This window comes from Podarcis vaucheri (genome assembly GCF_965113315.1).
Source record: "Podarcis vaucheri genome assembly, chromosome: 13".
NCBI classification, from domain to species: Eukaryota; Metazoa; Chordata; class Lepidosauria; order Squamata; family Lacertidae; genus Podarcis; species Podarcis vaucheri.
Genome location: NC_138751.1, coordinates 7837657 through 7865267, shown reverse-complemented (window position 1 = coordinate 7865267; position 27611 = coordinate 7837657). Strand labels below are relative to the sequence as shown.

Here is a 27611-nt window from a genome sequence, read left to right as displayed (position 1 = left end):
GAAGGTGTTCCACACGGAGGGCGCCACTACTAAGAAGGTCCTCTGCCTGGTTCCCTGTAACTTCGCTTCTCATGGTACAAACACAATGTATCTCTGTCACTGTCCTATTGGAAATCTTTTGGAAATCTAACCACCTCTCTTGGTTTTAGCTCTTCGTTTAAGAGCTTGCTTTGCATTTAACTGTTAAGCACTAGAGTTGCAATTATTGTTTTATTTGATTTACATACTACCCTTTATCCAAAGATCTCAACCATTGTGCAATAGTCAGCTGCTGAAAATACATAATGTACCTTTTCTGGGATGTTTTTCGAGGCAGGCTCCTCACCTACTCATCAAATCATAGCTAATGCTCTAGTAATCCTTACCAATGTATTAATACAGTGGTGCCTCGCAAGACGAAATTGATCCATTCCTTGAGTCTCTTCGTCTAGCGGTTTTTTCGTCTTGCGAAGCAACCCTATTAGCAGCTTAGCGGATTAGCGCTATTAGCGGTTTAGCGGCTATTAAAGGCTTAGTGGATTAGCGGCTAAAAGGCTATTAGCGGCTTAGCTGCTTAGAAAAAGGGGGGGAAAGCGGGGGGAAATCGGAACACTCGCAAGACGTTTTCGTCTTGCAAAGCAAGCCCATAGGGAAAATCGTCTTGCGAAGCAGCTCAAAAACGGAAAACCCTTTCGTCTAGCGGGTTTTCCGTCTTGCGAGGCATTCGTCATGCGGGGCACCACTGTAGTACATTAATAGTGTAGTAGAAGAAAACAAGGCAGAATCTTTAAAACTTTATCCTAATTAGCTCTCTGCTGTTCTGCTGGGGCCTAAACACAATGATGTAGCATTTAGGGGCAAAGATGCAACCCAGTAACCCAGCACTGGAGGCTAAGATGGAGAAAATCTCCACAGCCACCATGTATTTCCCTCTTGTGCTCAGGTAGGTTGGAACAAAGGATAACCACACGCTGCAAAAGACCAACATGCTGAAGGTAATGAACTTGGCTTCATTAAAACTATCAGGTAACTTGCGGGCTAGGAATGCCACAGTGAAGCTGGAAATGGCCAAGAAGCCCATGAAACCCAAGACACAGTAAAACATGGTGACTGACCCTTCATTACATTGCACAAGAATTTCTCCAGTTACTGTGTGCATGTCTAAATCAGGGAATGGCGGAGAGGTTGCCAACCACAAGGTACAAATACTTGCTTGAATGAGGGAACAGGAAAAAACAACAGAATGTCCCTGTCTTTTCCCCATCCACTTCCTCATGCTGGATCCTGGCTTTGTAGCCATGAAAGCTATCACTACAGTGATGGTTTTGGCCAATACACAAGAAACAGCCATTGAGAAGATGATGCCAAACACTGTTTGTCGGAGAAGACAGGTCACTTTTCCAGGTTTGCCAAGGAAAAACAATGAAGAAAGGAAGCAGAGCAGGAGGGAGATGAGGAGGATATAGGTGAGGCCTCGGTTGTTGGCTTTGACAATGGGTGTATCCCTGTGCTTAATGAAAATTGTTAACACCAAGACTGCATGAATGGAAAGAAAAACAGCAGTGAAGGCTAAAGTGATTCCTAATGGTTCTTTATAAGAAAGAAAGGTTATAACTTTAGGCACACATTCATCTTTGTCCTTACTTGGAAATTGCTCTTCTGGGCACATGAAACAGTCAGCCATATCTAAAAAAGAGTAAATTTATCATTTCAGCATTAATTACCTGTTACCTATGGATTGTTCTCCACTCTACCTCTCATCATAGCTGTCAACGTTTCCCTTTTTTTAAGGGAAATTCACTTATTCCGAATAGGATTCCTCGCAAGAAAAGGGAAAAGTTGGCAGCTATGCCTCTCATATATCAGTTAAGAATGTAGAGATCTCTCTCTACCGTTGGTGGATCTTTCCATAGGATTCCCCCCGATAGGCTGGAAGAAGATTGGAGCAAGATTATCACCCAGCTGTCAGAGCTCTTGTATAGTTCTTGTATAGTTCTTGTTTCAAAAAGTGAATTGACATATATGAAACACTCAAGATTTAGGGATAAAAATTAAGGTACGTCTAAAGGTGAGCTTATATAATTTGCACTTTTCAAAACAATGTACAAGCTGAAATACAGCTTACTCCTTTTCCTTTTTGTCAAGGACTAAAACCAATCCAGTCACCTGTGGATGAGTACAGAAATAACTGGTCGCCTGTTTAGGGACTGAGTAGGAATATTTGGGGTGTTTCGCTGAGGAATCGCCTATTTTAGACTACTCCAAGCACCTCTTGTTTGCTAGGCTTTTGTTTCTTTGGCTTCATTTTTTGTCACAGCTAGATGGCTGTGGGAGTGGGTGCAAGGCAGACTATGCCAAAATAATGAGCACCCCGAAGTACCAGCTTGGTAAAGGGATTCTTCCATATCCACAATTCATCACTGACTGGCATCAAGGTGTTTACAGGAGTGCTCCTTAGGCTTCACCCTTTGAAACACGGGGCAGCAGAGGAGGGGTGTAGTAATCGACTGAGCACACCTCCGAATGAGCTTGCAATGTAAAGCATGGATAGAGTCATATTCGGCTGTGAAGCTTGGAACCAGGATGGTGTCACCCTTAGAAGATATTTGGATATACATTCCCTTCTCTCTTCTGCAAATGCTATGCTCACATTGATTTAGCTAATCACATGATAGTATGCACATTGGAGTAAGTTTTCACTTGTAAATAGCCATCTGGCACAACTCTTTTAAATTACTCTGTGTGGACCAAAACATTGGGGTACTACATGACCTACCCTTCTTGTTGGAAATCTTCCCTTCTGGACATGGAGTACAATCATAGCAGCAGAATTTCTTCCCTTCTTTCCTTTTCTTTTCATTGCCAGGGTGGCAGTAGTCGTTACACAAAGAAATAGGCATTGCCTATCCAGACATTAAAGGAGTTACAAAAGGGAAATGGAGATAGATAGAAAGATAGACAGACAGATACTTCTGATGTTGGTCTTGGCATATGCGCCAGACCTTTTAAGGACCTAAAAGCATCCCTCTTGGGCAAGCAGGGGAATAGCTCTGGTAATACCCATAGTTTAGCCAGCAGATAACTCATAAAGACTGAGTCAAACGAGTATTTGAAGAGAGTGAGTCACCATTAGTAAAGATTCCACATCTACAAACACAAAGAGAATCTTCAGAGAAGATGGCAAAGATGATGGATCAGTGAAAAATCTGGACTGGTAATCAGTAATGGGGATCTATCTCTTGTCAAGAAAGGGAGTACGGGAATCATCATTCTGAAAGGCCAGAGAATACTTTTCAGGTTGCTCAGTTAAAATGAAGCAGCTAGACTGAGCTCAGTCAAAATATAGGAGTGCAATCCAGTTTATCTTGGCTCATAATTAAGTTCCTTTGATTTCAGTACAGCATAATCCCAATTAAATGGTTAAAAGATTGGAACCAAAGCACCAACTCCTCAATGTAGCTACATTATTATGGTTGACTTTATTGCGTTCATAGAATAATTTTTAAAATGTTTACACACTCAGAAATAAGTGTGTCTGTATGTATGTCAAGAACCAGAAAGTATCTTAACACATCTGATAGTTGCTGCGTTGGATTTGAATCTATACATACTACTACCAATCACAGCTATACTAAAATTCTAGCTTTCGTTTCCCACTCTCCAACCTCTTGATACTAATCATTAAGGGAAGCCAAGAGAAAAATAAACAAAGAAGAATTTAAAATGAACCAAGGAATCCCTAATCCAGATAATGGATGTATTATCTCTATAGTTATCTCTGTGACCAGTCATTGTTGTTATGTCAGTCTTTGTCTAAAAACATTAAAGGTGGTATGAGCATTATCTTCCTCATGATTATACTGGCCACAATACTGCCTGGACCTGTCAGCAAGGCAACCCTAGGCTATAATGCCATTGACTGCAGCTCCTTCAGCCCATGTCTTCATCCAGCCACGCCAGAATCCATACCTGGTTGAAACCGCTGTGCCAGACAATTATATCTTCATGAATTATGAATTCTTCACCTTTGGGAACATCTATGTCAATCCTACCAATTTTCACTCTCTGGAAAGAGTTATTTGGAAATATGATCGTGTTCATTATGTCAAAGCCGCCTCGCATTTCCCATTTGTCATTGAAGGAAATGGTTTCCCCAGCTGAGTTGTTAAATGAACTCCCATGAAGAAAGTGATGGAGCTAAGGTATAATAAAGAGGGATATCAATAAATCAGAGAATTCATCTTTTCTGACTACTACCATTTATGTCAGGTAGTGATTTCCACTGCTGTTGGATGACAGTTACCAAGCACTCAACATGGCTAATGGGGATTATGGGAATTCTTCCTGCACTGGATATTCTGACTCCAGTTGGAGGACCCAGGAGAGACTCTCTGGGAAGCAGGAAATGGAAAGGCAACCAACAGGAAGACCTTCCACCACCCTAGGCTGAAGAGTCTGCTGACTTCTCTCTTTTATGGCTGGGTCTGTGTGTGGGTTTTTAGCACCACTGGGCTTGAGAGCTTGAGAGTAGCCCGGAAAGCTGAAGTGGAGTCGCTGTGCAGGAGCAGAAAGATGCCCCATCAGAGCACAGTGCACTTCAACACCTTGCAGTCAGACTACTGGTTGGAGTGTTGAATCATCCTGAGCATTTCTGGAGGAATCCTTTCAACCTTGATGTCACCATTGCCCTGGGAAAAGCTGGGTGGGTCATGGAGGAGTGCCCATCACCACTGGGAGGGCTCAAGAACGGGAGGAAGGATGAGAAGTCCCCGTCGCAAGAAACAGGCAAGCTTTCCAGAGGTGCCTCAACTGGAATGCTTCCCAGCCCTCTGACGCCTTTCAGCAGCCAGATCAGATTTTCAGGATCAAAGCTGTTGGTGGAACAAGGATTGTGATGCTCAAGAGTTTTATCTATCTGCTCTACTTTGAAATCCTGAACGACAAATCCTAAGTAGTTTATAGTGCAATAGGAAAATTCGGAAAGGGGGGGGGACTTCCAGTGGCAGACAATTTTTAAATTTAAAACATGCAAAGACAGTAGCAGTGAGAACAGTAGCAGGACGGGAAATGATGCAGGAGACAATTCCCTTGAGGAATGTGACACAATAAAGCAGGACTGTCATGGCCTTTCTAATAGAGCTGTTCGACACTGAGACTCCCACAGAAGGTGGTGGACTCTCCTTCCTGAAGGTTTTTAAGCAGAGGTTGGATGGCCTCTTTCTCAGTTGAGATTTCTGCATTGCAGGGGGTTGGACTAGATGACCCTTGGGGTTCCTCTCAACTCTATCAGCCTATGAAAGAAATATAAACCTATAAAATGCTCTCAACCAATAAGATGGCCAATTCCATTTCCTCGGTGATTCATGCAGGAGAAAGCTGAATATAGTCTCAGCTCCGAGGTTTCCACAACCTGAGGAATACTTCTGGGTTTGCCGCATGCGCATCCCAAAGTTTACATAACCAGAGGGTTACGTAAAAGGAGGTTTGACAGTACTTTGTTTATTGAAATGAAATAATATTTTGTTGTAGGGACATTACCTGCCAGGGTTGAAGATCTTGAAGTTCAGCGCTGAAACCCTTCTCATTAGTTCTCAGCTTGGATCGAGAAGAGCCCATTATATGCAAAGCATGAGCCACAGCGTAAACACCATTATAAACACTATAGCTGTGACCAGTCATGAGCACTTCAAACTGTGGTGCAGGGAGGCTCTCTAGTCTCTCCTCTCCAGTACATGTTTGGTCAGCATCCATTGCCACATTGGGGTTAGGAAGTACACAGTCAAAGGCTTGCTCCCAAAAGTCCTTCAGAAAACTGTCCTTCTGGGCCCCGTGAAGCCTTATGGTCCCAATAAATTCCCTAAACCCCAAAATCTCTTTGGAGTGAACTGTAAAGGAAATTGCACCTTGGAACATTTGAAGACCCCAGCTCCTTTGAATGCCAGTTAATATGAAATCTATCTGGGTTGTTGTAATCCACACCTTTCTCATTGAGGGAGTCTCCTTGTTTCCAGAGTCTCGTATAAACATAATAGCCCTAAGCCATGCAATAGTCAAAGATTCTCCATATATAATGAATGTAATCACTGTATAATCTGTGTAATGTGCATAAAAAATTGTGGCTATATCAATAAGTTTCTCCAAGTTATCCCAATGGCTTATGCGTGGGATTCTTTGGGTGAATGCTGAACAGATCCCATACTGAGAAAACAATGGATCCAGTGTCTGCAAGAAATGTTCTCCACTGTTATCATCATCTATAAGAATTCCAACCCATGTCCATTTGAAATACTGGAGTAACAGGATAAGCCCCATATACTGCTGGGTTTCATTTGGGACCAGACAATAAAAGGATGGCCCTTGAGTGATACGATTCGCCTGTGGGGTAAATGAGCCATATGTGAGCTGGAAAAAATAATAATGTGCAGATATTGCAGGGCAAAGTTAGGAATGCCTTTATGTTCCTGATTATACAACAATTATATATATAAACAGTTGTTAGGAGCCTAGAGCTAAATTTAGCACATCTGATTGAATGTCCCAAGTATATAAAGCATACAATTTCATCATCATAAAATCATAGAATTGTAGAGTTAGAAGAGACCCACAAGGGTCATCTAGTCCAACCCTTGCAATGCAGGAATCACAACTAAAGCATGCATAACATTTGTGCAGTGGTGCCTCACAAGACGAAAAGAATCCGTTCTGTGATTCTCTTCGTCTAGAGGTTTTTTCATCTTGCGAAGCAAGCCCATTGAAGGATTAGCGCTATTAGCGGCTTTTAGCGGCTTATCTGCTGATCGGATCAGCTGATAAGCGGCTTAGCGGCTTAGAAAAAGGGGGGAGGGGAAAAAACCAGCAGGAACTCGCAAGACATTGTTGTCTTGCGAAGCAAGCCCATAGGAAATTCATTTTGCGAAGCACCTCCAAAACGGAAAACTATTTCGTCTAGCGAGTTTTCAGTCTTGCGAGGCATTCGTCTTGCGGGGCACCACTGTACCAAATGTTCATTAGCAAAATGTTGGCAGGAGAGAAGAGAATTGATTGATTGCATCTCTATCTCCAATGAGATATTTTTTTCTCCAAGCTGCTCAAGGTGGCATTTATGGTTCTCCCTGCATTTAATCCCCACAACCACCCTGTGAGGTAGGCCAATAATAATAATAATAATAATAATAATAATAATTTATTTTTTATACCCCCCCCAATCTGGCTGGGCTTCCCCAGCCACTCTGGGCGGCGTCCAACAGAATATTATAATACAATAGTCTATTAAACATTAAAAGCTTCCCTAAACAGGGCTGCCTTCAGATGTCTTCTAAAAGTCTGATAGTTGTTTTTCTTTTTGACATCTGGTGGGAGGGCATTCCACAGGGCAGGTGCCACTACCAAGAAGGCCCTGTGCCTGGTTCCCTGTAACTTGGCTTCTCGCAGCGAGGGAACCGCCAGAAGGCCCTCAGCACTGGACCTCAGCGTCTGGGCAGAACAATGGGGGTGGAGACACTCCTTCATGTATACTGGCTGAGAGGCAGTGACTGGCCCCCAAGGTCACCCAATGAGATTTTTATGGCCAAGTACAGATTTGAACTTGGGTTTCCTAGGCCCTGTTAGTCTGACACCCCAAACTCTACACAGCACAGTCTCTCACACCATCCTGGGTACAATTTGGATTGTTTCACTGGGGCAACACTCTGTTTAAAATCTTGATTGTCCCATTACCCTTGCCCTCACCACACTCTGAGCCCCCTCCTGTTCCAAGCTCCCCAACACTGCCCTCATCTCTGTTGTTGTTGTTGTTGTTGTTTTATCGGTCGCTTCATTACCAACATAACTCAAATGACTTACATTTTACTGTATAAACAAAAACCAGCACACACAAAAAACCAAAAAAGAAATCTAAAAGACAACTCTATTTTTAAAAGGCAGGCTTAAAACACCACCAGCACTCAAGGAGGCCACAGTTAACTAAGAGCCAAAAAATAAATGTTAAGTAATAAGGGAAGAATAAATAAAATATCATGAAACTGCAAAATCAAGTTCTGCATAAGAAAGAAGCGCCTACATCACTCTCACACACAATCTCATGTGTACAGGGAGAATTCCTACCTGTGGAACCTTATAGGAACCTATAATATCTGCTATAAGATTAGAGGTATCAGAGCCAAGTCCGCCAATGATAGCCATGAGCTTTTTGTGTCGGTCACACTGGTAGTTGGGAACAAATTTATCTGTTTTGAAGAGCACATCCAAAGTGGTACGATAAGTCATCCTTGCATCGTAGTAGCTATCATAGATATGGAATCCAAGTGTGACATTGGGTAGGAACTTCGGATTCTCATTGATTTCGTTCACAGCAAATGCCAAAGCAAGGATGTGCTGGTAGAATTTTGTCACCATTCTGCATATAGAGGTAGAATTTGTTCATCCCTTTGTATAATGAGTATGTTTCCTGCTATCATATCACAATATTGGTAATTTCTAATAGATTCTAAGGGGGGGGGGTTGGCCAAACCTACACACACACACACACACACACACACACACACAAACACAAACACAAAAACACACTTAACATTCTGCCATTTACAGAAAAAATATGTTTGTGATCTGAGCAGCTACAAAAGATGCAGAGCAAACGAAGCAATTTCTTACTCTGGAACATCAAACTGGTTCTGAGAAGGATGCTCACTGAATGAAACTTCATGAGAATGGTAAACTAACTGAGAAGCAATTCCACCAATGAAGAGAGTTCCTGGCTGGAACCACTCATGTGGAACAGGGTGGGGATCATTTCTGGGACACTCCAGAGTATCTACTTTGTACCCCATAGGAAGCAACAAAGGTAGAGCTATCAGAAGCCACAACATCTAATCAGCAAAGCATCCCTCTAGATTGAGAATCTCCTCTGTACAGAAACAGAAAGTACCAGACTTAACAGTCTACATAGGTTGGTGGCTAATTCTGCTAACCCATCTCTTAAGAGAAATACATCAGCTATGTCTTTGACTGAGACACCAATGCATGCCTTAAGTGCTAGCAAGGTTAGCTGATGTAAGGTGGAATAAATGGGGAAATGTATGAAAGGAAAGTGACAGAGCCCTGCCCGCCTTTTCACCTACTCTCAGGTGTACATTGCTTGGAGGCGTATTTATATCAATTTTCAGGTTTACTGGTTGATCATTTTCTGGTAACCTCTGGCAAGTCTTTGGAGCTTTGGGCAGTTGGAACAAATAATAGGGGCTTCCATGATCCTAGGAGGCCAGTGTTTAGTCCTTTACCATTTGAGGGCTGTTCCTCAACCCCACCACAAATGCAAATCTGTTATTTCCTTTTTTGAGATTTGATAATGACTCTCCACTGTTCCTTGCAGCATTATAATAATAAGTGGCAGGTGGCTAAGAGATCCCCATAGGAACTACACTCCAGGAAGGAACAGAAATCAACATGTTCAATGGGGGCATTTTGCAACTACCCTTTTAATATGAATGGCATAAGTTTTCTATCATACTATGTCAGAATAAGAAGAATACAGGACATTCCATTTGCTAATCTAAAAAGTGACAGGTGGCCCATGCCCCATTCACCAGAAATTTGCCCCCAGATGGGATAGATACAGCAGGATATGCTTCATCTAGTGTTATCATTACATATTATCATTACAGAACCCCTGTGATGTACATTAAGCTGAGAGATATTGAGATGTTATTTATCTGTAGATGAAGCATGGAAATCATTGAATCCGGGATAGGCTGAAGAGAAAGATGTAGTATAGGCTGGAGAGCTTTTGATGCTGAGGAAGGGGTGTGCATCATTTTTCACTCTGGGATTTCTCCTCAGGCCTCTGGATGAGCTTCATGGTGTCATTGATTCAGTCAGAGTAGGAAACTATCACCTGGATGAAGGGAAAGAGGGAAACCTTGCTGCTGTCCTTCAATACTTGGGTGTTCACATGCTGGCCCTCAGTGAGGGAATTAGACAGTGGGCCTTCTCTGTAGTGGCGCCCGCCCTGTGGAGCGCCCTCCCATCGGATGTCAAGGAAATAAACAAATATCTGACTTTTCGAAGACATTTGAAGGCATCCCTGTTTAGGGAGGTTTTTAATGTTTGATGTTTTATTGTACTTTTAATTCTGTTGGGAGCTGCCCAGAATGGCTGAGGAAGCCCAGCCTGATGGGTGGGGTATAAATTATTCTTATTCTTATTATTCTTATTAATCCACTGAACAGAAAGTGCACTTTTATTGAGCCCTGTGACCAAGCTGGTGAGCATTGTCTGTGCTTGCTGAAGGCTGGTTTCTTGGCAGTGCAATAGAAATTGGCATGGGGACCATTCGCCTTGTCTTTTTAAGTTTCCGGTGGGGGTTAGTATGAGACAAAAGGAGAGGCAACAGTTATTAGAGTTAGACATACCTGCATTTAGGAAATGGTAGTTTTGGAAGGAAGGACAAGCAGGAGTATCTAGAAAGGGCTTTGATGACATTCTGATGAACACAGGAATTCTTGACAGGGTTATTCTGAAGGCTTTGCCTACCTTCTGTATTTTTCATACATGCTTCACAGCAGCAGCACATTGTCTTTTTGCACTCCTGAAGTGTGTTATTTTTAAATATAAAGCAGCTTAGAAATTATTTTAAAATCATTGAATGAAGAAATGCCTTGGATTAAAACCTCTGCTTTCCATCTCAGTCCTTCAATTCTTGCTTTTGTCTGCCATCCGTTCGTCTCTACAGCCCTGTGATTTGCCTTCTCTCTGACCCTCTTTGCCATGGATATTTTCTTTTCCTTGAATCATGGAATTATTGAGTTGGAAGGGCCCCAAGGGTCATCTAGTCCAACCCCCTGCAAAGCAGGAATCTCAGATAGCTATGTGGCTCCTTAATGTGTGGACTGAACCACCAGGGCAAGGATATGAAAATCTGCCTCCAACAGAACTACACCACCTGTTCATCTAGATCAACTGATGCTGGGTCAACATGATCAACAGCCAGAAGGCACTGGTCAGCAAAAGGAATTGTTGTCACTCCACTCACCTTTCTTTTTATAGGACATGCTCTGCTGAGGGGGGGAAGACACAAAAATCTGTGCTCCGTTAGAGTCTAAACCTTGGTGAGGAAGGATAGGCTAAGAGACCGTGACTAGCCAAAACCTCCCCCAGTGAACCTCATGGTTTTGCGGTAAACACACTTTGCTTCTACAATAATCAAACTTCAACACGATTTTGCAGGGAGTGTAATCCATTCCCCGCTTCTTTCCAGAACCCACCCACCACCTCAATCAAGTGATCACATCAAGAGATATCTGCGGGTTTGCTCACTTTTATTCAGCCTTAGGCTACCTAATTACATGGATATTATTGAATCTGGGATAGGCTGAGGAGGGAAAACTGGGATAGGTTGAGAAAGGGGTGTGCATCACTTTTCACCCTGGGATTTTTCCTCAAGCCTCTGGGTGGGCTCCATGGTGCCTGCTGTGCAGGTAAACATACAGGAGTATGAAGTGCCGTAGTTCCAGTCAGAGTAGGGGACTACCACCTGGCTGAAGGCCAAGAGGGAATCCTTGATGCTGCCCTTCAAGACTCGGGGATTCACATGGCGACCTTCAAGGAGGGCATTCTTCACCCACTGGACAGAAACTTCACTTGCATTGAGCCCAATGACCATGCCGGTGAGGATTGTCTGTGCTCGCTGAAGGCTGCTTTCTTTATGGTTGGCGGGGGAAAGTATGAGAGAAAGGGAGAGGCAACAGCTATTAAGTTTAGACATAATTGATGGACAACATTTATGACACCATTTAGTGCTGATTATTTTCTGCTGGATTCTCTGGCAAACATTTTTAATCTGTAGATAGAGGGTGTAGATCCTTAATGAAAGGTTTAAGGAGCAAAGGGGATTTAACTGAATTTCTTGCGTGTGTGGACCTGAGAAGGAAGATCTGTGGCACATACATGGGGCTTCCTTGAGCTGGATGAGGACACGGTGGGATAGTGGAGATTCCAGGAATATTTACACAGCTCCTTTCCCCAACATATATAAAGAAAGCGCCCAGCACAAAAAGCACCCCAGCCTTCCCAGAGAAGGTATTGGTGTATAGGCTGGGCTTGAAAACCAAGGGTACCTAAAAACTTCCCATATCCAATGATACCGTCTCTGCACAGTTGCTCCTGGAGCAGCTAACTAGGTACGGAGCTCCTTAAATGTGTGGACTTGGCCACCAGGGCAAGGATATATAAATATTCCTCCAATAGAAGGGCACCATCTGTTCATCTAGGTCACCCTATGCTGTGTAAACATTATCAACAGGCAGATGAAGGTTAGAAGGATCCTTGGCTGGAGGTGGGAATGGTTTTTAATGGGGGTGGAAATTATTGTGGGAGACACCTTGACCCCTGCAGGGTACACATTCTTTCCTTTCCTTCTCCCATTGTTACCTTGTGATAAAAACATGCATTTAGTATTGTTCAAGAACGGTGAAAACCTTTCTGCAGAGATAAGAGGAGAATTACTGTTCAGACCTCCACCAGACTGATTGCAGTTTCAACTTGTGTCTTTAGTCAATACTAGCACCGATATCATGGCAACTGGTGGGGAAAGTCTTATCTCAACAGGCCATAATGGAAAGCAGAAATAAATTTCTGAATTAAGGAGGAAGCAGTCTTGAAATGGTCAGTCCCTGAGAGGATCTTAAGCAATCTGGAAACAATCATTCTGCTCCGAAAACCATGATTTCCAAAGGAAAATTAAGTCCCAAATATGTCGAGAGTTTTTACCTTCAGGTTCATTGACTTTTGTTTGGGACCCAGGGATGGATATTCGACAGACGAACTTTACCTGCTCAACGTCTTGTACTGAAAGGCTGAGGTATGCTGTGCTACCAATGCGTGCACTTATGATGCCGGAGGTGTTACCTGATTGGCCACCTGCCTGCCACATCATCATCATGCCTTCGGGGACAGAGCCAGAGGCAGTGCACACCAATATTGCACCTAAGGGAACAAAATAGACAGACAGACAGATGAAATTCCTGGTTTTTTAATGACTTTATATTACTGTTTTTATGGTTTTTCTGATATTGCTTTAAAGTTTTTATGTTCCTTAGTGCACTGTTTAAGATTTCAGCAGCTTAGAAATGATTTTAAAATCTGCAAATGAATAAATGCCATAGGTTAAAACCTCTGCTTTTATCTCAGTCCTTTCAATCTTGCTTTTGTCTGCCATCTGTTCTTCTCTACACCCCTGTGATTTTCCTTCTCTCTGACCCTCTTTCCCATGCATATTCTCTTTCGTGGAATCATAGAATTCTTGAATTGGAAGGGAGCACAATGCTCATCTAGTCCAACCCCCTGTAATGCTTACTTACTTACTTCATCAAAACCTTTCTAGGCATTACATATATAGGGCATCCTAAAACATTTAAAATATATACAAATAAACAGCCACATGAAACATATAATGATGAGGAATTTCATTGAGATTTCTTCCCGCTAAATAGTGCCATTTAGCTCTCCAAGAGATACTATTAACAAAACCTCAGCCCCCCTTGCAGTTAATTCCGGGTTAATGTCAGACAGATAGAATCGGATATTTTCATTGTGCCGTGATGGTAGACTACCCAAAAAGGGGGGGGTAGCATGCGTTTGCGTAGCAGGTTGTAAAATGGACAGTAGAAAAGGATATGTTCTACAGTGTCTGGCACATTCAAAGAACATGCACAATGTCTATCATTTCTGGGGATGTTTAAAAATCTGCCCTTGACAAAAGCTGAAGGAAAAACATTCAGAGGGGCTAAGATAAAGGTCCTGAGTTGGACAGAAATTATTAATTTTGAGATATGTGACTCTGTTATCTTGGGGGAGCAAATTTTATTTACACATGACTTGATGTTGTTCCCCCCCCCCAATGTACCTTAATCTGGTTTGACTATTGCAATAAATATATTGCTCACTCGAATTATACGAGGGTTTCAAGATCTGATTTGAATACCAATAGATCTGATTTTCCTATGTAAGAGTTGGAACTTCTGGATTTATCAGAGTCCGTAAGTAGGTCAGAGAGTAGACTCAAAGGTTGGCAACAAAATGGAAATGCAACCCGTATTTTATAGTACTAGCCCACACCCAATATTCCAGCCTGTGTATACCTTGTTCTGCACACATTGTCTCATACATGATTGAACTTGGGAGCCCCAGGAGACGTCTCAAGACGGATGTGAGGGTGATCCGACTGAGACATCTGTCACCCCATTGATCGCCAGGGAATGTCTCTTCTGTCCCCTGAACCTACAAAGGTCTCAGCACACAGAAACAGCAACTTACAAATCTTAATAATTGGGTATTTTTGGAAAGACTTTGAAATGACTATTCCCCTGTAATGCAGGAATCTCAGCTAAATAATTTCAGCTGCATAGTTTGTGAGAGCCCTGCCTTCTTTGCCCGTACCAGAAGACTGTCTCTGCTGTCCCCTAAACCTACAATGATCTCAGCACACAGAAACAGGCACTTACAAATCTTAATAAAAAGGTATTTGTTTTGGAACCATGGGATCTGTCCCTTTGGAATGACTATCCCGTTTACTGCTGGCAAATAAGCAGAAAAGTTGGAGGAAGAGAATCCAAGGGTTGTTATTGCTCTGTTTCTAAGGGTGGTTCCAGATGCCCAGATTTCAGGTACATGCATGAGAAGGCTGCAAAGAGGAAGGAAAGAGAAGCAGACTCACCTGGAGCAGCCTGGGAGGAAGTCAGTGGCAGGCTGGCCCCGCAAAGGAGTCCCACAAATGGTAAGAAGATCTTGGCCCACATTTTAGGATTCAGTGTGAATGGCATGTGGGCCACCAGGCCTGCTTATATAGCATCCTGGGAGACTTTGGTGAGATATGTTTCCCATCAGTAGCTCCACCCAGAAAATCCAAGAAGAGGCTATTCTGTGAGGTTCTCAGAAAGTCCTTCCAGAAGCTTGAGTGTAATTGAGATAATTTAATTGTTATTATTAAATTTGTATACCACCCTTCATTAGCAGATCACAGGCAGCTCAGAACATTAAAGTACAACATGATATCACAAAAGCCCTTTATTCATGTACAACATCCCTATATGTGCAACTGGCACTATTACCAGTGCTACGTAAGGTACGTTCTGGGCCATATCCGCACCATGCTTTAAGCAACGGATGTATTCAGCATGGCAGGGTTATTCCGAAGGACGTGCCTCCTTTCTTTATTTTTCACACCAGCTTCCCAGCAGCAAGACGTCCCCAAACTTTATCCCAACTCGTTGATCATAATATCTGAAACTACATGAGGATTTCCCAGAATCTACCTGCATTCTGCTTTCTGGTCAGGAAATATTGCTCCTCTCAATGACACATGTTCCCCAAGGAGTAGAGCAGCCCCTGTCTTGTAACATTCACATTCATCAGCAGTGGTAGAAAAACTGCTTTAAAAATGAATCTGTAAGCCTCCTCAGTAACTCTAACGCCTCTGACTTTTATATCCTGGTTACAATCCCTGGAAAGGTTTAAATGTCATGGTTTCTGTTAGTATCTTGGCTCACAGGCAGAGGTACCTGGCCTCCCCCGAGGCAATTGAGCGAGATACTGTGTTTACCTTACGTCTGCAACTACCGGCAGGCTAGGTAAACAAACCCAGCGATTCTTCTCATTAGACGTGAGAAGGAACACTTCTCTGCTTTTCTCTTCTCTCTCCCTCCCTGCATTCTCCCAGGGAGGGGAAATGAGACAGACAGGAGTCCTTTTACATGTTTTATTCCTGTCACTCAGCAGTACATAGAAATGCAACTGCTCCCTTCAGACTCCATCAGAAGAGACTCAACTCCCCTGTACTTCCAGCACAGGTCACATGACACTCTAAGCTAACATCCGGTGCTCAGTACAGAGAATAGGCTCCACCTTTTCCCCAACAGTACATCTGCAAAACACAACATCCTGTTTTGCATTCCAGCCGTCTGGAGCCAGGGACGCGGACTTATAAAAAATATTGGGGGGGCCGGGAAAGCTCGTGAAATGTAAATAAGCTCATGAATATGCAAATAAGCTCATGAATATGCAAATAAAGTGGCGCCGCCCCCTTGTGAGCGAATAGGGGAGAGCGTGCTGCTGCCTATTAATCAGCTCCGGAACAGCTGATATGCGGGAAACCTGGGGCTAGAGGCAGAAGCCCCCGCCCCCGGGGATTCCCCTGTTCTCGCGGGGGACGGCTGGGGCTCTCCAGCTGGCTGGCTGGCTGGGGAGGGAGCAGGTGGGGAGGAGGCGGGGGACGGCGCCCGAGATTATTGGGGGGGCTGAGCCCCCCCAAAAAATTTTTTGAGGGGGCTCAAGCCCCCTCAAGCCCCATGGAGTCGGCGCCTATGTCTGGAGCTGGCTTTTGCCTTGGTGCTTTTTCCTGACAGTTTCTCCCCAGAGAATCATGGAGGCTTGCAGTTTGGCAGGAGTGCTGATTATTATCTGTTAGATTAACTGACATTTTGAATCTCTACAGAAGACCATGGGTCATTGTGCGTGTGGCCCCAAGTAGGAAAATCTGTGGCCCGTTAGGCTTACTTGAGTTGGATGAGGACACAGTCAGATAGCGGAGGTTCTAGAAAAAATTATTGAGGGCAGAAGGTGTTGCTGGCTTTTATGTCTCAGTGGCTGCCCTGGCAGATGGACTGCTGGTGCCCTTTCAGCAGCAAAGCATCCCCTCTCACCCAAGCAGGCCTCTTATCCTGCCAGCTCCTCAGGTGTCAAGGGGAACTCTTGGAAGGCTACCTGACCATGTGCATTCTGACTGCTTGGGGACAGCGACCAAGCGCAAGGATCTGCAACAGCCACCCACTCGGAGGAAGGGGCAAGCGTCCATTTCCCAACATTATATGGAAGAGACCCAGCATCCCAGCCTTTCCAGAGAAGGTATTGGCATGTTCAGGTTGCTGCACAGGCTGGGTTTGAAAACCTAGAATAGGCCAATAAAATGGGGCAAATTGTGTAAATAATATATATAAAGCAGACGTTTGGGGGGGACTTCCTTTCCTCGCTACTATGAGCTGAATAGTCCCTCTTAAATCTCCCTCTGAAAATACAATAAAGACTCACAAGTCTGTCTTTAAAAGTATAACAATAAGTTTACTCACAAGTTGGTCACAGTACACATCCTAGAAGGCAGGCTTTAAGCTTCAGGTTGCAAACATAGAACGTGGCTTACATCCTTTGTGAGGATGGGCCCAAGTGGTTGCGAGAATGAACTGAGAGTTAACTGAGACAAGATGACTGCGTGACTTGCCCTTTTATAGAACCATTCCCATCTGCTGAGTCACTTACAGGGGGAACAGGAAGTTAAACACCCGCCTGACAGTGTCCACTCTAGGAAGCAAAGCATGTTTTAACTGACTGTACTGATGTATTACATCCCACACCATATCCCATAACCTCTGCACAGTTACCTAGGTAGCTCCTTAAATGTGTGGACTTGGCCACCAAGGCAAGGATATAAAAATCTGCCTCCAATAGAAGGGCACCACCTGTTCATCTAAGTCTCCCTAGGCTGGGTAAACATTGCGTGACCAGGTGGCGACCTTCCCAGGGACAACCAGAAAGGAATAATGACTCATGACAAGGTGTTATGGAATGGAAATTTGGCCACAACTTTATTAACCTTTCAAATATAGGAAGACCTTGGCTTAGGCATTGGGCGTGTATCCCTCCCAGCCCCCCAGCCAGGGGAACTAGGGCTCCTCAGTGTAAATGGGATATGGGGGTGCCCCGCAAGACACATGTGGACGCAGGCAGCCCACCCCATATCCCCTCATGCAGGGTAGGTCACTGACAGTCTTTCAGTGTATGGCCAGTGACACCCTCCTGGTGTCAAGCCTCTTCCCAATCTCAGTGTCAAGTTAGCGCCCAGGGAAGATGGTGAGCCAAGGGACTCTTCAAAGGGACGTGGGCTAAATTGCAGCTACGCTACAAAGTGAAAGGTAGCTGCAAGCCCATTGCCTCTTAAAGACCAGCTTAAGGAAGAATCTGTGATGAGTTAATTGCTTCCATAAAGAAAAGGGGGGAAAGTGCATAAAAGGTCTGACTTGAAAATTCATTTTATGCACACCGCCCCCTTTCGCTCTGCAAGCTTCCAAGGTAGCTGCCTGAAGCCTCCAGAGTGCAGCGGGGACTCCCACCACGCTCCGGAGGCTTCAGGTTGCCTTCACTGAAGGCGACTGAAGGCACCTTGTTTTAGAGGGGGAGAACAAGGGAAAAAACTTTATCCCCTGCTCTTTTTGTCCCATCCCCAAATATGGTAGTCATGACCCAACCGGGCACTGTGTTGATACGGAGCTGCCACACATTCTTATCCTCCTAATTTTTTTCAATAAATTCTGCTGGCCTTATTTGCTTCAGTGATTTCCTCCTCCACTTTACCGTTTGCCTGTGGTGGTCTAGTGAGGATATTGTGACTGAATTCTGTGGCATTATGCTTCCCCTATCACTAGCTAATACCAGAGAGGTTTGGAGCACTATGATGTGGAACACTATGACCACATCACGTCATTAAATTATTGGTTGGGCTCAGACCCAGAACACCCTTAAAGAAAGGATAAGAACATAAGAATCATGTTTTGGATCAGCCAGCAGCCCATCTGTTCCTCCATGCTTTTCTTACAGTGGCTAATTAGGTGCCTATGGGGCAGCTTGCAAACACCACCCCTGCCGTTCCCAACACCTAGTACAGCCATACCTTGGATCTCAAACACTAATTTGAGAAAAACTTCTTACATTTCCCAGGGGCAGGATTTTTTTTTAAGTCATCAGCAAGGGTTTTTCAAATTTAATCATGTTACCCTCCCCAACAAAAAACAACAACCACCCTTATTTCACCACCTGTGACCCTTGGGGTGTTGCACACTCATTTTCAACGTAGCCCTGCCAGCATAACCAATGGCCCATCAATGAAAATGGAATATATAGTTCAATAGCACCTGAAAGGCCACCCCTGCCGCTCCTGGTCTCAGAGCTGCCCCCTTCCTGCCCTAAAGAGAGGCGCCTCCTCACACAGCCCCACGGGGGCCTGGGAAGAAGATGTCCCCAGACTTGGAGGCCCAACGGAGACTGGCCAAGGGTGAAAGTGAGGCCAGCATCTTACCCAGGGAGCAGCAATGGCAGCAGTGGGCCCTGCCAGGCCTGCATGGAAGAAAGGCTCTCCTTCAGGACTGGGCACTCAGCTTCCAGGCAGGCATTGCATACAGCAAGCACAATAAATGCCAGCATGGTGCCTTCCTCCTTGTCCACCTTCCCACCTGTCTGTCCATTCCCAACAGCAATGGCTGGCAGACTGGCCGGCTTGGCTCCTCGCCCGCTTGCTTGCTTACTTCAAGGCCGCCTCACCTCCTGGCAACCAGCACCCAATGGCCAGCCCCAGGGGCAGCTTTCGCTTTTATTAGGTTTGCAACAAACAGCTGTGCAAGCCTTTGAGAGTCAGAAATGTGAGAGGACATCATAGGGGGGAGGGAAGGAAAGAGGGGCAGAGGCCAGTGCTGCCCGCGGCACCCCTGACCACAATCCAAGGCACCTCAGGGTGCCACGGCACACTGGTTGAGAACCACTGCCTTAAGCAATGGGTGCCTGTCACCCTCATTAGACCACGAGGGTGTGTGTGTCCTCCCCCATCCACCAAATTGCCCACGTAGAGCAAGCGGAGGCCACCGGTTAAGGAGACCCAGCCAAGGTTGCTTGCCGAGAGCCAGAGAACAAGGAAGCTCTCCACCCTTTTTCTTTTTAACCCAACTTCAGGATTTGCCTGTGTGGCTTAACTTTGTCCTCTCTCTCTTTGCCCCCTCCCACCTGTGGAACGATGAGTTGTGCAACAGTGAGGTATGCTGTGCTACCAGTGCGTGAACTTACCTGATTGGCCACCTGCCAGTCACATCATCATCATGCCTTTGGGGACAGAGTCAGAGAGATGCTGGGGAAGGGGTGTGCATCATTTTTCACTCTGGGATTTCTCCTCAGGCCTCTGGGTGAGCTTCATGGTGTCATTGATTCAGTCGGAGTAGGAAACTATCACCTGGCTGAAGGCCAAGAGGGAAACCCTGCTGCTGTCAATACTCAGGTGTTCAATGAGGGAACTCAACAGAGGGCCTTCTCTGTAGTGGCGCCCGCCCTGTGGAACGCCCTCCCATCAGATGTCAAGGAAATAAACAACTATCTTTGACTTTTTGAAGGCATTTGAAGGCATCCCTGTTTAGGGAGGTTTGTAATGTTTGATGTTTTATTGTACTTTTAATTCTGTTGGGAGCTGCCCAGAATGGCTGAGGAAGGCCAGCCTGATGGGTGGGGTATAAATTATTATTATTATTATTATTATTATTATTATTATTAATCCACTGAACAGAAACGTCACTTGTATTGAGCCCTGTGACCAAGCCGGTGAGCATTGTCTGTGCTTCCTGAAGGCTGGTTTCTTCGCAGTGCAATAGAAATTGGCATGGGGACCATTCGCCTTGTCTTTTTCAGTTTCCGGTGGGGGTTAGTATGAGACAAAGGGAGAGGCAACAGTTATTAAAGTTAGACATACCTGCATTTAGGAAATGGTAGTTTTGGAAGGAAGGACAAGCAGGAGTATCTAGAAAGGGCAATGATGACATTCTGATGAACCCAGGAATTCTTGACAGGGTTATTCTGAAGGGTTTGCCTACCTTCTGTATTTTTCATACATGCTTCACAGCAGCAGCACATTGTCTTTTTGCACTCCTTAAGTGTGTTATTTTTAAATATAAAGCAGTTTAGAAATAATTTTAAAATCATTGAATGAATAAAAGCCTTGGATTAAAACTTCTCCTTTCCATCTCAGTCCTTCACTTCTTGCTTTTGTCTGCCATCCGTTCCGTCTCTACAGCCCTGTGATTTGCCTTCTCTCTGACCCTCTTTGCCATGGATATTTTCTTTTCCTTGAATCGTGGAATTATTGAGTTGGAAGGGCCCCAAGGGTCATCTAGTCCTGCCCCCTTAATGAAAGAATGTAGATCCTTAATGAAAGGTTTAAGGAGCAAAGGAGATTTAACTGAAGTTCTTGTGTGTGTGGACCTGAGTAGGAAGATCTGTGGCACATACATGGGGCTTCCTTGAGCTGGATGAGGACACGGGTGGGATAGTGGATATTCCAGGAATATTTACACAGCTCCTTTCCCCAACATATATAAACAAAGCGCCCAGCACAAAAAGCATCCCAGCCTTCCCAGAGAAGGTATTGGTGTACAGGCTGGGTATGAAAAAGAAGGATAGCGTTTTTTTCATTGCCAGATCTCACTGCCCACATTGGTATACTGAGTTTGTTCTAAGTGGTGCTATGTTGATATTTATTTTCAGTAATCTCTTTCCTGCTCAGGAGGTTGCTGGGAAATTAGGGACACCAGTTGCAGGGTGGAGAGCAGGCCTGCTTCCCGCTTACCTTTCTTCTTGCTGGTCTCTCTTGTTTTCTGTTGAGGCAGGGATGGGAGTTGCACTGTGCAGATAATATTCTCCCCTGCCTCCCAGTCGCTTGCGGAAATGATCACAGAACTGGATGCGTTGAAGGGGTTAATTTCCTCCTCTCTCCATGCAAGAGGCTCAAGGCTTAGATTTCCTGCTGTCTGCCGTGACCAGGTCACTTCCAGTTGTTCCTCTGTGCTCTCTACCACGCAGCTGATGAGAACTGGGGCTTGGGGGGTAGGATGAAAACTATGAGGGAGTCTGGGAATGCAAAAACCCATGTCAAGTCCCAAGTCTCCTCCCACCATTTACCTCCCAGCCTGCTCACAGAATCTTATCCTGCTCTGCTTGCTTCTCTTTCAGCTCTACAGCTAAGTCAGTCCAGGCTCCTCATTTAGCTCACCTGAGAGTTCCTGTCAGTCCCTTTTCTTCCCTTGAACAACTCCAGCACCTTCTACCATTGCTGAATAATCCCAGCACCCCTTTAACTAGTGTGTTTGCCCATTCCCCAGATTCCCCGATGGATCGCTTTCAACACCAGTGTGCCACAGAGAGATTTACAGCTGGTAGCACAAGTAATCAAGCCAAACTGCCTCCAGCAGAAGAAGAGAAATGGGCTAAGATAAAGGTCGTGAGTTGGACAGAAATTATTATTTTTGAGAAATGTGTCCCTGTTATCTTGGGGGAGCAAATTTTATTTACACCTGACTTGATGTTGTTTCCCCCCCCCCCCCAATGTACCTTAATCTGTTTTGACTATTGCAATAAATATATTGCTCACTCGAATTATACAAGGGTTTCAAAATCTGATTTGAATACCAATAGATTTTCCTATGTTTGAGTTGGAACTTCTGGATTTATCAGAGTCCGTAAGTAGGTCAGAGAGTACACTCAAAGGCTGGCAACAAAATGGAAATGCAAGCCGTATTTTATAGTGCTAGCCCACACGCAATATTCCATTGTGTGTATAACTAGTTCTGCACACATTGTCTCATACATGATTAAACTTGGGAACCCCAGGAGACGTCTCAAGACGGATGTGAGGGTAATCCGACTGAGACATCTGTCACCTCATTGATCACCAGGGAATGTCTCTTCTGTTCCCTGAACCTACAAAGGTCTCAGCACACAGAAACAGGCACTTACAAATGTTAATAAAAGGGTATTTTTGGAAAGACTTTGAAATGACTATCCCATTTACTGCTGGCAAATAAGCAGAAACGTTGGAGGAAGAGAATCCAAGGGTTGTTATTGCTCTGTTTCTAAGGGTGGTTCCAGATGCCCAGATTTCAGGTACATGCATGAGAAGTCTGCAAAGAGGAAGGAAAGAGAAGCAAACTCACCTGGAGCAGCCTGGGAGGAAGTCAGTGGCAGGCTGGCCCCGCAAAGGAGTCCCACAAATGGTAAGAAGATCTTGGCCCACATTTTAGGATTCAGTGTGAATGGCATGTGGGCCACCAGGCCTGCTTATATAGCATCCTGGGAGACTTTGGTGAGATATGTTTCCCATCAGTAGCTCCACCCAGACAATCCAAGAAGAGGCTATTCTGTGAGGTTCTCAGAAAGTCCTTCCAGAAGCTTGAGTGTAACTGAGATAATTTAATTGTTATTATTACATTTGTATACCACCCTTCATTAGCAGATATCAGGCAGTTCAGAACATTAAAGTACAACATGACATCACAAAAGCCCTTTATTCATGTACAACATCCCTATATGTGGAACTGGCACTATTACCAGTGCTACGTAAGGTACGTTCTGGGCCATATCCGCACCATGCTTTAAGCAACGGATGTATTCAGCATGGCAGGGTAATTCCAAAGGATGTGCCTCCTTTCTTTATTTTACACACCAGCTTCACAGCAGCAAGACGTCCCCAAACTTTATCCCAACTCGTTGATCATAATATCTGAAACTACACGAGGCTTTCCCAGAATCTACCTGCATTCTGCTTTCAGGTCAGGAAATATTGCTCCTCTCAATGACACATGTTCCCCAAGGAGTAGAGCAGCCCCTGTCTTGTAACATTCGCATTCATCAGCAGTGGTAGAAAAACTGCTTTAAAAATGAATCTGTAAGCCTTCTCAATAACTCCAACTCCTCTCTCTTTTATATCCAGGTTACAATCCCTGGAAAGGTTTAAATGTCATGGTTTCTCCCCAGAGAATCATGGAGGCTTGCAGTTTGGCAGGAGTGCTGATTATTATCTGTTAGATTCACTGACATTTCAAATCTCTACAGAAGACGGGGGGTCATTGTGCGTGTGGCCCCAAGTAGGAAAATCTGTGGCCCGTTAGGCTTACTTGAGCTGGATGAGGACACAGTCAGATAGCGGAGGTTCTAGAAAAAAATTATTGAGGGGAGAAGGTGTTGCGGGCTTTAATGTCTCAGTGGCTGCCCTGGCAGGTGGGCTACCAGTGCCCTTCCAGCAGCAAAGCATCCCCTCTCACCCAAGCAGGCCTCTTAACCTGCCAGCTCCCCAGGTGTCAGGGGGAACTCTTAGATGGCTACCGGACAATCTGCGTTCTGGCTCCTTGGGGACAGTGACCAAGCACGAGGATCTGCAACAACCACCCACTCGGAGGAAGGTGCAAGTGTCCATTTCCCAACATTATATGGAAGACAACCAGCATCCCAGTCTTTCCAGAGAAGGTATTGGCATGTTTAGGCTGCTGCACAGGCTAGGTTTGAAAACCAAGGAGAGCTAAAAACATCTCCCTTGTGGGGATGTTTAGAATACAGTGGTACCTCGGGTTACATACGCTTCAGGTTACAGACTCTGCTAACCCAGAAATATTACCTCAGGTTAAGAACTTTGCTTCAGGATGAGAACAGAAATCGTGCAGCCGCAGCGCAGCAGCAGCAGGATGAGGCCCCATTAGCTAAAGTGGTGCTAATAGTTTCAGGTTAAGTACGGACCTCCAGAACAAATTAAGCACTTAACCCGAGGTACCACTGTAATAGGCAAGGAAATATTTGTTAAGTAGTATCCTTCCTGCACTTATGCTAGTGAGTGATGTAGCAGAGCTAATCCCTTCTATATTCACGGAAGCTAGTTGGTAGATGTTCTGTACTTAGTTGATTAGGATCCAAAATGCGGCAGTCTGATTGGTCCTAGAACAATAGGATCCAGAATGCAGTAGTCTGATTGGTCCACAGGAGCCACCCAACCCAACTCCAGGTGGAAGTGAATCCGCAATCTGATTGGCCTACAGGAGAATCCTAGAATTAGCCAATAACATGGGGCCCATTGTGTAAATAATATATATAAAGCAGACGTTTGGGGGGAACTTCCTTTCCTTGCTACTATGAGCTGAATAGTCCCTCTTAAATCTCCCTCTTAAAATACAATAAAGACTCACAAGTCTGTCTTTAAAAGTATAACAATAAGTTTACTCACAAGTTGTTCACAGTACACATCCTAGAAGGCAGGCTTTAAGCTTCAGGTTGCAAACATAGAACGTGGCTTACATCCTTTGTGAGGCTGGGCCCATGTGCTGCTGGCTGAGAGCCAGCAGACAACAAAATGGTTGCGAGAATGAACTGAGAGTTAACTGAGACAAGATGACTGCGTGACTTGCCCTTTTATAAAATCATGCCCATCTGCTGAGTCACTTACAGGGGGAACAGGAAGTTAAACACCTGCCTGACAGTGTCCACTCTAGGAAGCAAAGCATGTTGTAATTGACTGTACTGATGTATTACATCCCACACCATATCCCATAACCTCTGCACAGTTACCTAGGTAGCTCCTTAAATGTGTGGAATGGGCCACCAAGGCAAGGATATAAAGATCTGCCTCCAATAGACGTGCTCCACCTGTTCATCTAAGTCACCCTAGGCTGGGTAAACATTGCGTGACCAGGTGGCGACCTTCCCAGCCCCCAGGGACAACCAGAAAGGAATAATGACTCATGACAAGGTGTTATGGAATGGAAATTTGGCCACAACTTTATTAACCTTTCAAATATAGGAAGACCTTGGCTTAGGCATTGGGCGTGTTTCCCTCCCAGCCCCCCAGCCAGGGGAACTAGGGCTCCTCAGTGTAAATGGGATATGGGGGTGCCCCGCAAGACACATGTGGACGCAGGCAGCCCACCCCATATCCCCTCATGCAGGGTAGGTCACTGACAGTCTTTCAGTGTATGGCCAGTGACACCCTCCTGATGTCAAGCCTCTTCCCAATCTCAATGTCAAGTTAGCGCCCAGGGAAGATGGTGAGCCAAGGGACTCTTCAAAGGGACGTGGGCTAAATTGCAGCTACGCTACAAAGTGAAAGGTAGCTGCAAGCCCATTGCCTCTTAAAGACCAGCTAAAGGAAGAATCCGTGATGAGTTCATTGCTTCCATAAAGAAAAGGGGGAAAAGTGCATAAAAGGTCTGACTTGAAAATTCATTTTATGCACACCGCCCCCGTCGCTCTGCAAGCTTCCAAGGTAGCTGCTTGAAGCCTCCAGAGCGCAGCGGGGACTCCCGCCACGTTCCGGAGGCTTCGGGTTGCCTTCACTGAAGGCAACTGAACGCACCTTGTTTTAGAGGGGGAGAACAAGAAAAAAAACTTTATCCCCTGCTCTTTCTGTCCCATCCCCAAATATGGTAGTCATGACCCAACCAGGCACTGTGTTGATACGGAACTGCCACACATTCTTATCCTCCTAATTTTTCTCAATAAATTCTGCTGGCCTTATTTGCTTCAGTGATTTTCTCCTCCACTTTACCGTTTGCCTGTGGTGGTCTACTGAGGACATTGTGACTGAACTCTGTCACATTATGCTTCCTCTATCACTAGCTAATACCAGAGAGGTTTGGAGCACTATGATGTGGAGCACTATGACCACATCACGTGAGTAAATTATTGGTTGGGCTCAGACCCAGAACACCCTTAAAGAAAGGATAAGAACATAAGAATGATGTTTTGGATCAGCCAGCAGCCCATCTGTTCCTCCATGCTTTTCTTACAGTGGCTAATTAGGTGCCTATGGGGCAGCTTGCAAACACCACCCCTGCCGTTCCCAACACCTAGTACAGCCATACCTTGGATCTCAAACACTAATTTCAGACAAACTTCTTAAATTTCCCAGGGGCAGGAGTATTTTTTTTTAAGTCATCAACAAGGGTTTTTCAAATTTAATCATGTTACCCTCCCCAACAAAAAACAACAACCACCCTTATTTCACCACCTGTGACCCTTGGGGTGTTGCACACTCATTTCCAACGTAGCCCTGCCAGCATAACCAATGGCCCATCAATGAAAATGGAATATATAGTTCAATAGCACCTGAAAGGCCACCCCTGCCGCTCCTGTTCTCAGAGCTGCCCCCTTCCTGCCCTAAAGAGAGGCACCTCCTCACACAGCCCCACGGGACCTGGGAAGAAGATGTCCCCAGACTTGGAGGCCCAACGGAGACTGGCCAAGGGTGAAAGTGAGGCCAGCATCTTACCCAGGGAGGCAGCAATGGCAGCAGTGGGCCCTGCCAGGCCTGCATGGAAGAAAGGCTCCCCTTCAGGACTGGGCACTCAGCTTCCAGGCAGGCATTGCATACAGCAAGCACAATAAAAGCCAGCATGGTGCCTGATTCCTTGTCCAGCTGCCCACTTGTCGGTCCATTCCGAACAGCAATGGCTGGCAGACTGGCCGGCTTGGCTCCTCGCCCGCTTGCTTGCTTACTTCAAGGCCGCCTCAACTCCTGGCAACCAGCACCCAATGGCCAGTCCCAGAGCCAGCTTTCGCTTGTATTAGGGTTGCAACAAACAGCTGTGCAAGCCTTTGAAAGTCAGAAATGTGAGAGGACATCATAGGGGAGAGGGAAGGAAAGAGGGACAGAGGCCAGTGTTGCCCGTGGCACCCCTGACCACAATCCAAGGCACCTCAGGGTGCCACGGCACACTGGTTGAGAACCACTGCCTTAAGCAATGGGTGCCTGTCACCCTCATTAGACCACGAGGGTGTGTGTGTCCTCCCCCATCCACCAAATAGCCCACATAGAGCAAGCGGAGGCCACCGGTTAGGGAGACCCAGCCAAGGTTGCTTGCCGAGAGCCAGAGAACAAGGAAGCTCTCCACCCTTTTTCTTTTTAACCCAAGTTCAGGATTTGCCTGCATAGCTTAAGTTTGTCCTCTCTCTCTGAGAAACGTCTAGTAGTGCAAGACTGAGGTATGCTGTGCTACCAGTGTGTGAACTTATGATGCCGGAGG

At 45.2% G+C, this 27611-nt stretch overlaps 1 protein-coding gene, 1 long non-coding RNA gene and 1 gene segment (V, D, J or C); 1 reads left to right on the top strand and 2 right to left on the bottom strand.

Moving 5' to 3' along the window:
• LOC309516117 (vomeronasal type-2 receptor 26-like) lies at positions 1–25723 on the bottom strand. Of its 4 annotated transcripts, XM_082194596.1 has the most exons (6): positions 24818–25723; positions 22761–22995; positions 21398–21646; positions 2756–4176; positions 720–1665; positions 1–360 (listed from the first exon to the last, which is right to left on the bottom strand). In XM_082194596.1, the coding sequence occupies exons 4-5, from the start codon at positions 2877–2879 to the stop codon at positions 767–769; spliced, it is 1023 nt and encodes a 340-aa protein (XP_082050722.1). In that variant the 5' UTR covers positions 2880–4176; positions 21398–21646; positions 22761–22995; positions 24818–25723; the 3' UTR covers positions 1–360; positions 720–766. The 4 variants fall into 4 exon arrangements, with proteins under 4 accessions (XP_082050722.1, XP_082050721.1, XP_082050723.1 ...); XM_082194595.1 differs by having other exon boundaries at positions 1–1665; XM_082194597.1 differs by lacking the exon at positions 24818–25723 and having other exon boundaries at positions 1–1665; positions 22761–23040.
• The window catches only part of LOC309516122, a 30840-nt gene that overhangs the window by 1427 nt on the left and 1802 nt on the right, over positions 1–27611 (top strand). Inside the window, exon 2 of the long non-coding RNA XR_014212780.1 lies at positions 11231–11381. This is a non-coding gene — a long non-coding RNA (uncharacterized lncRNA). The remainder of the gene's footprint in view (positions 1–11230; positions 11382–27611) is intronic.
• LOC309516119 overlaps positions 11275–27611 on the bottom strand; it is a 42564-nt gene continuing 26227 nt past the window's right edge. For both annotated transcript variants that reach the window, the window contains exons 3-4: positions 12742–12957; positions 11275–11673 (exon numbers count right to left, since the gene is read on the bottom strand).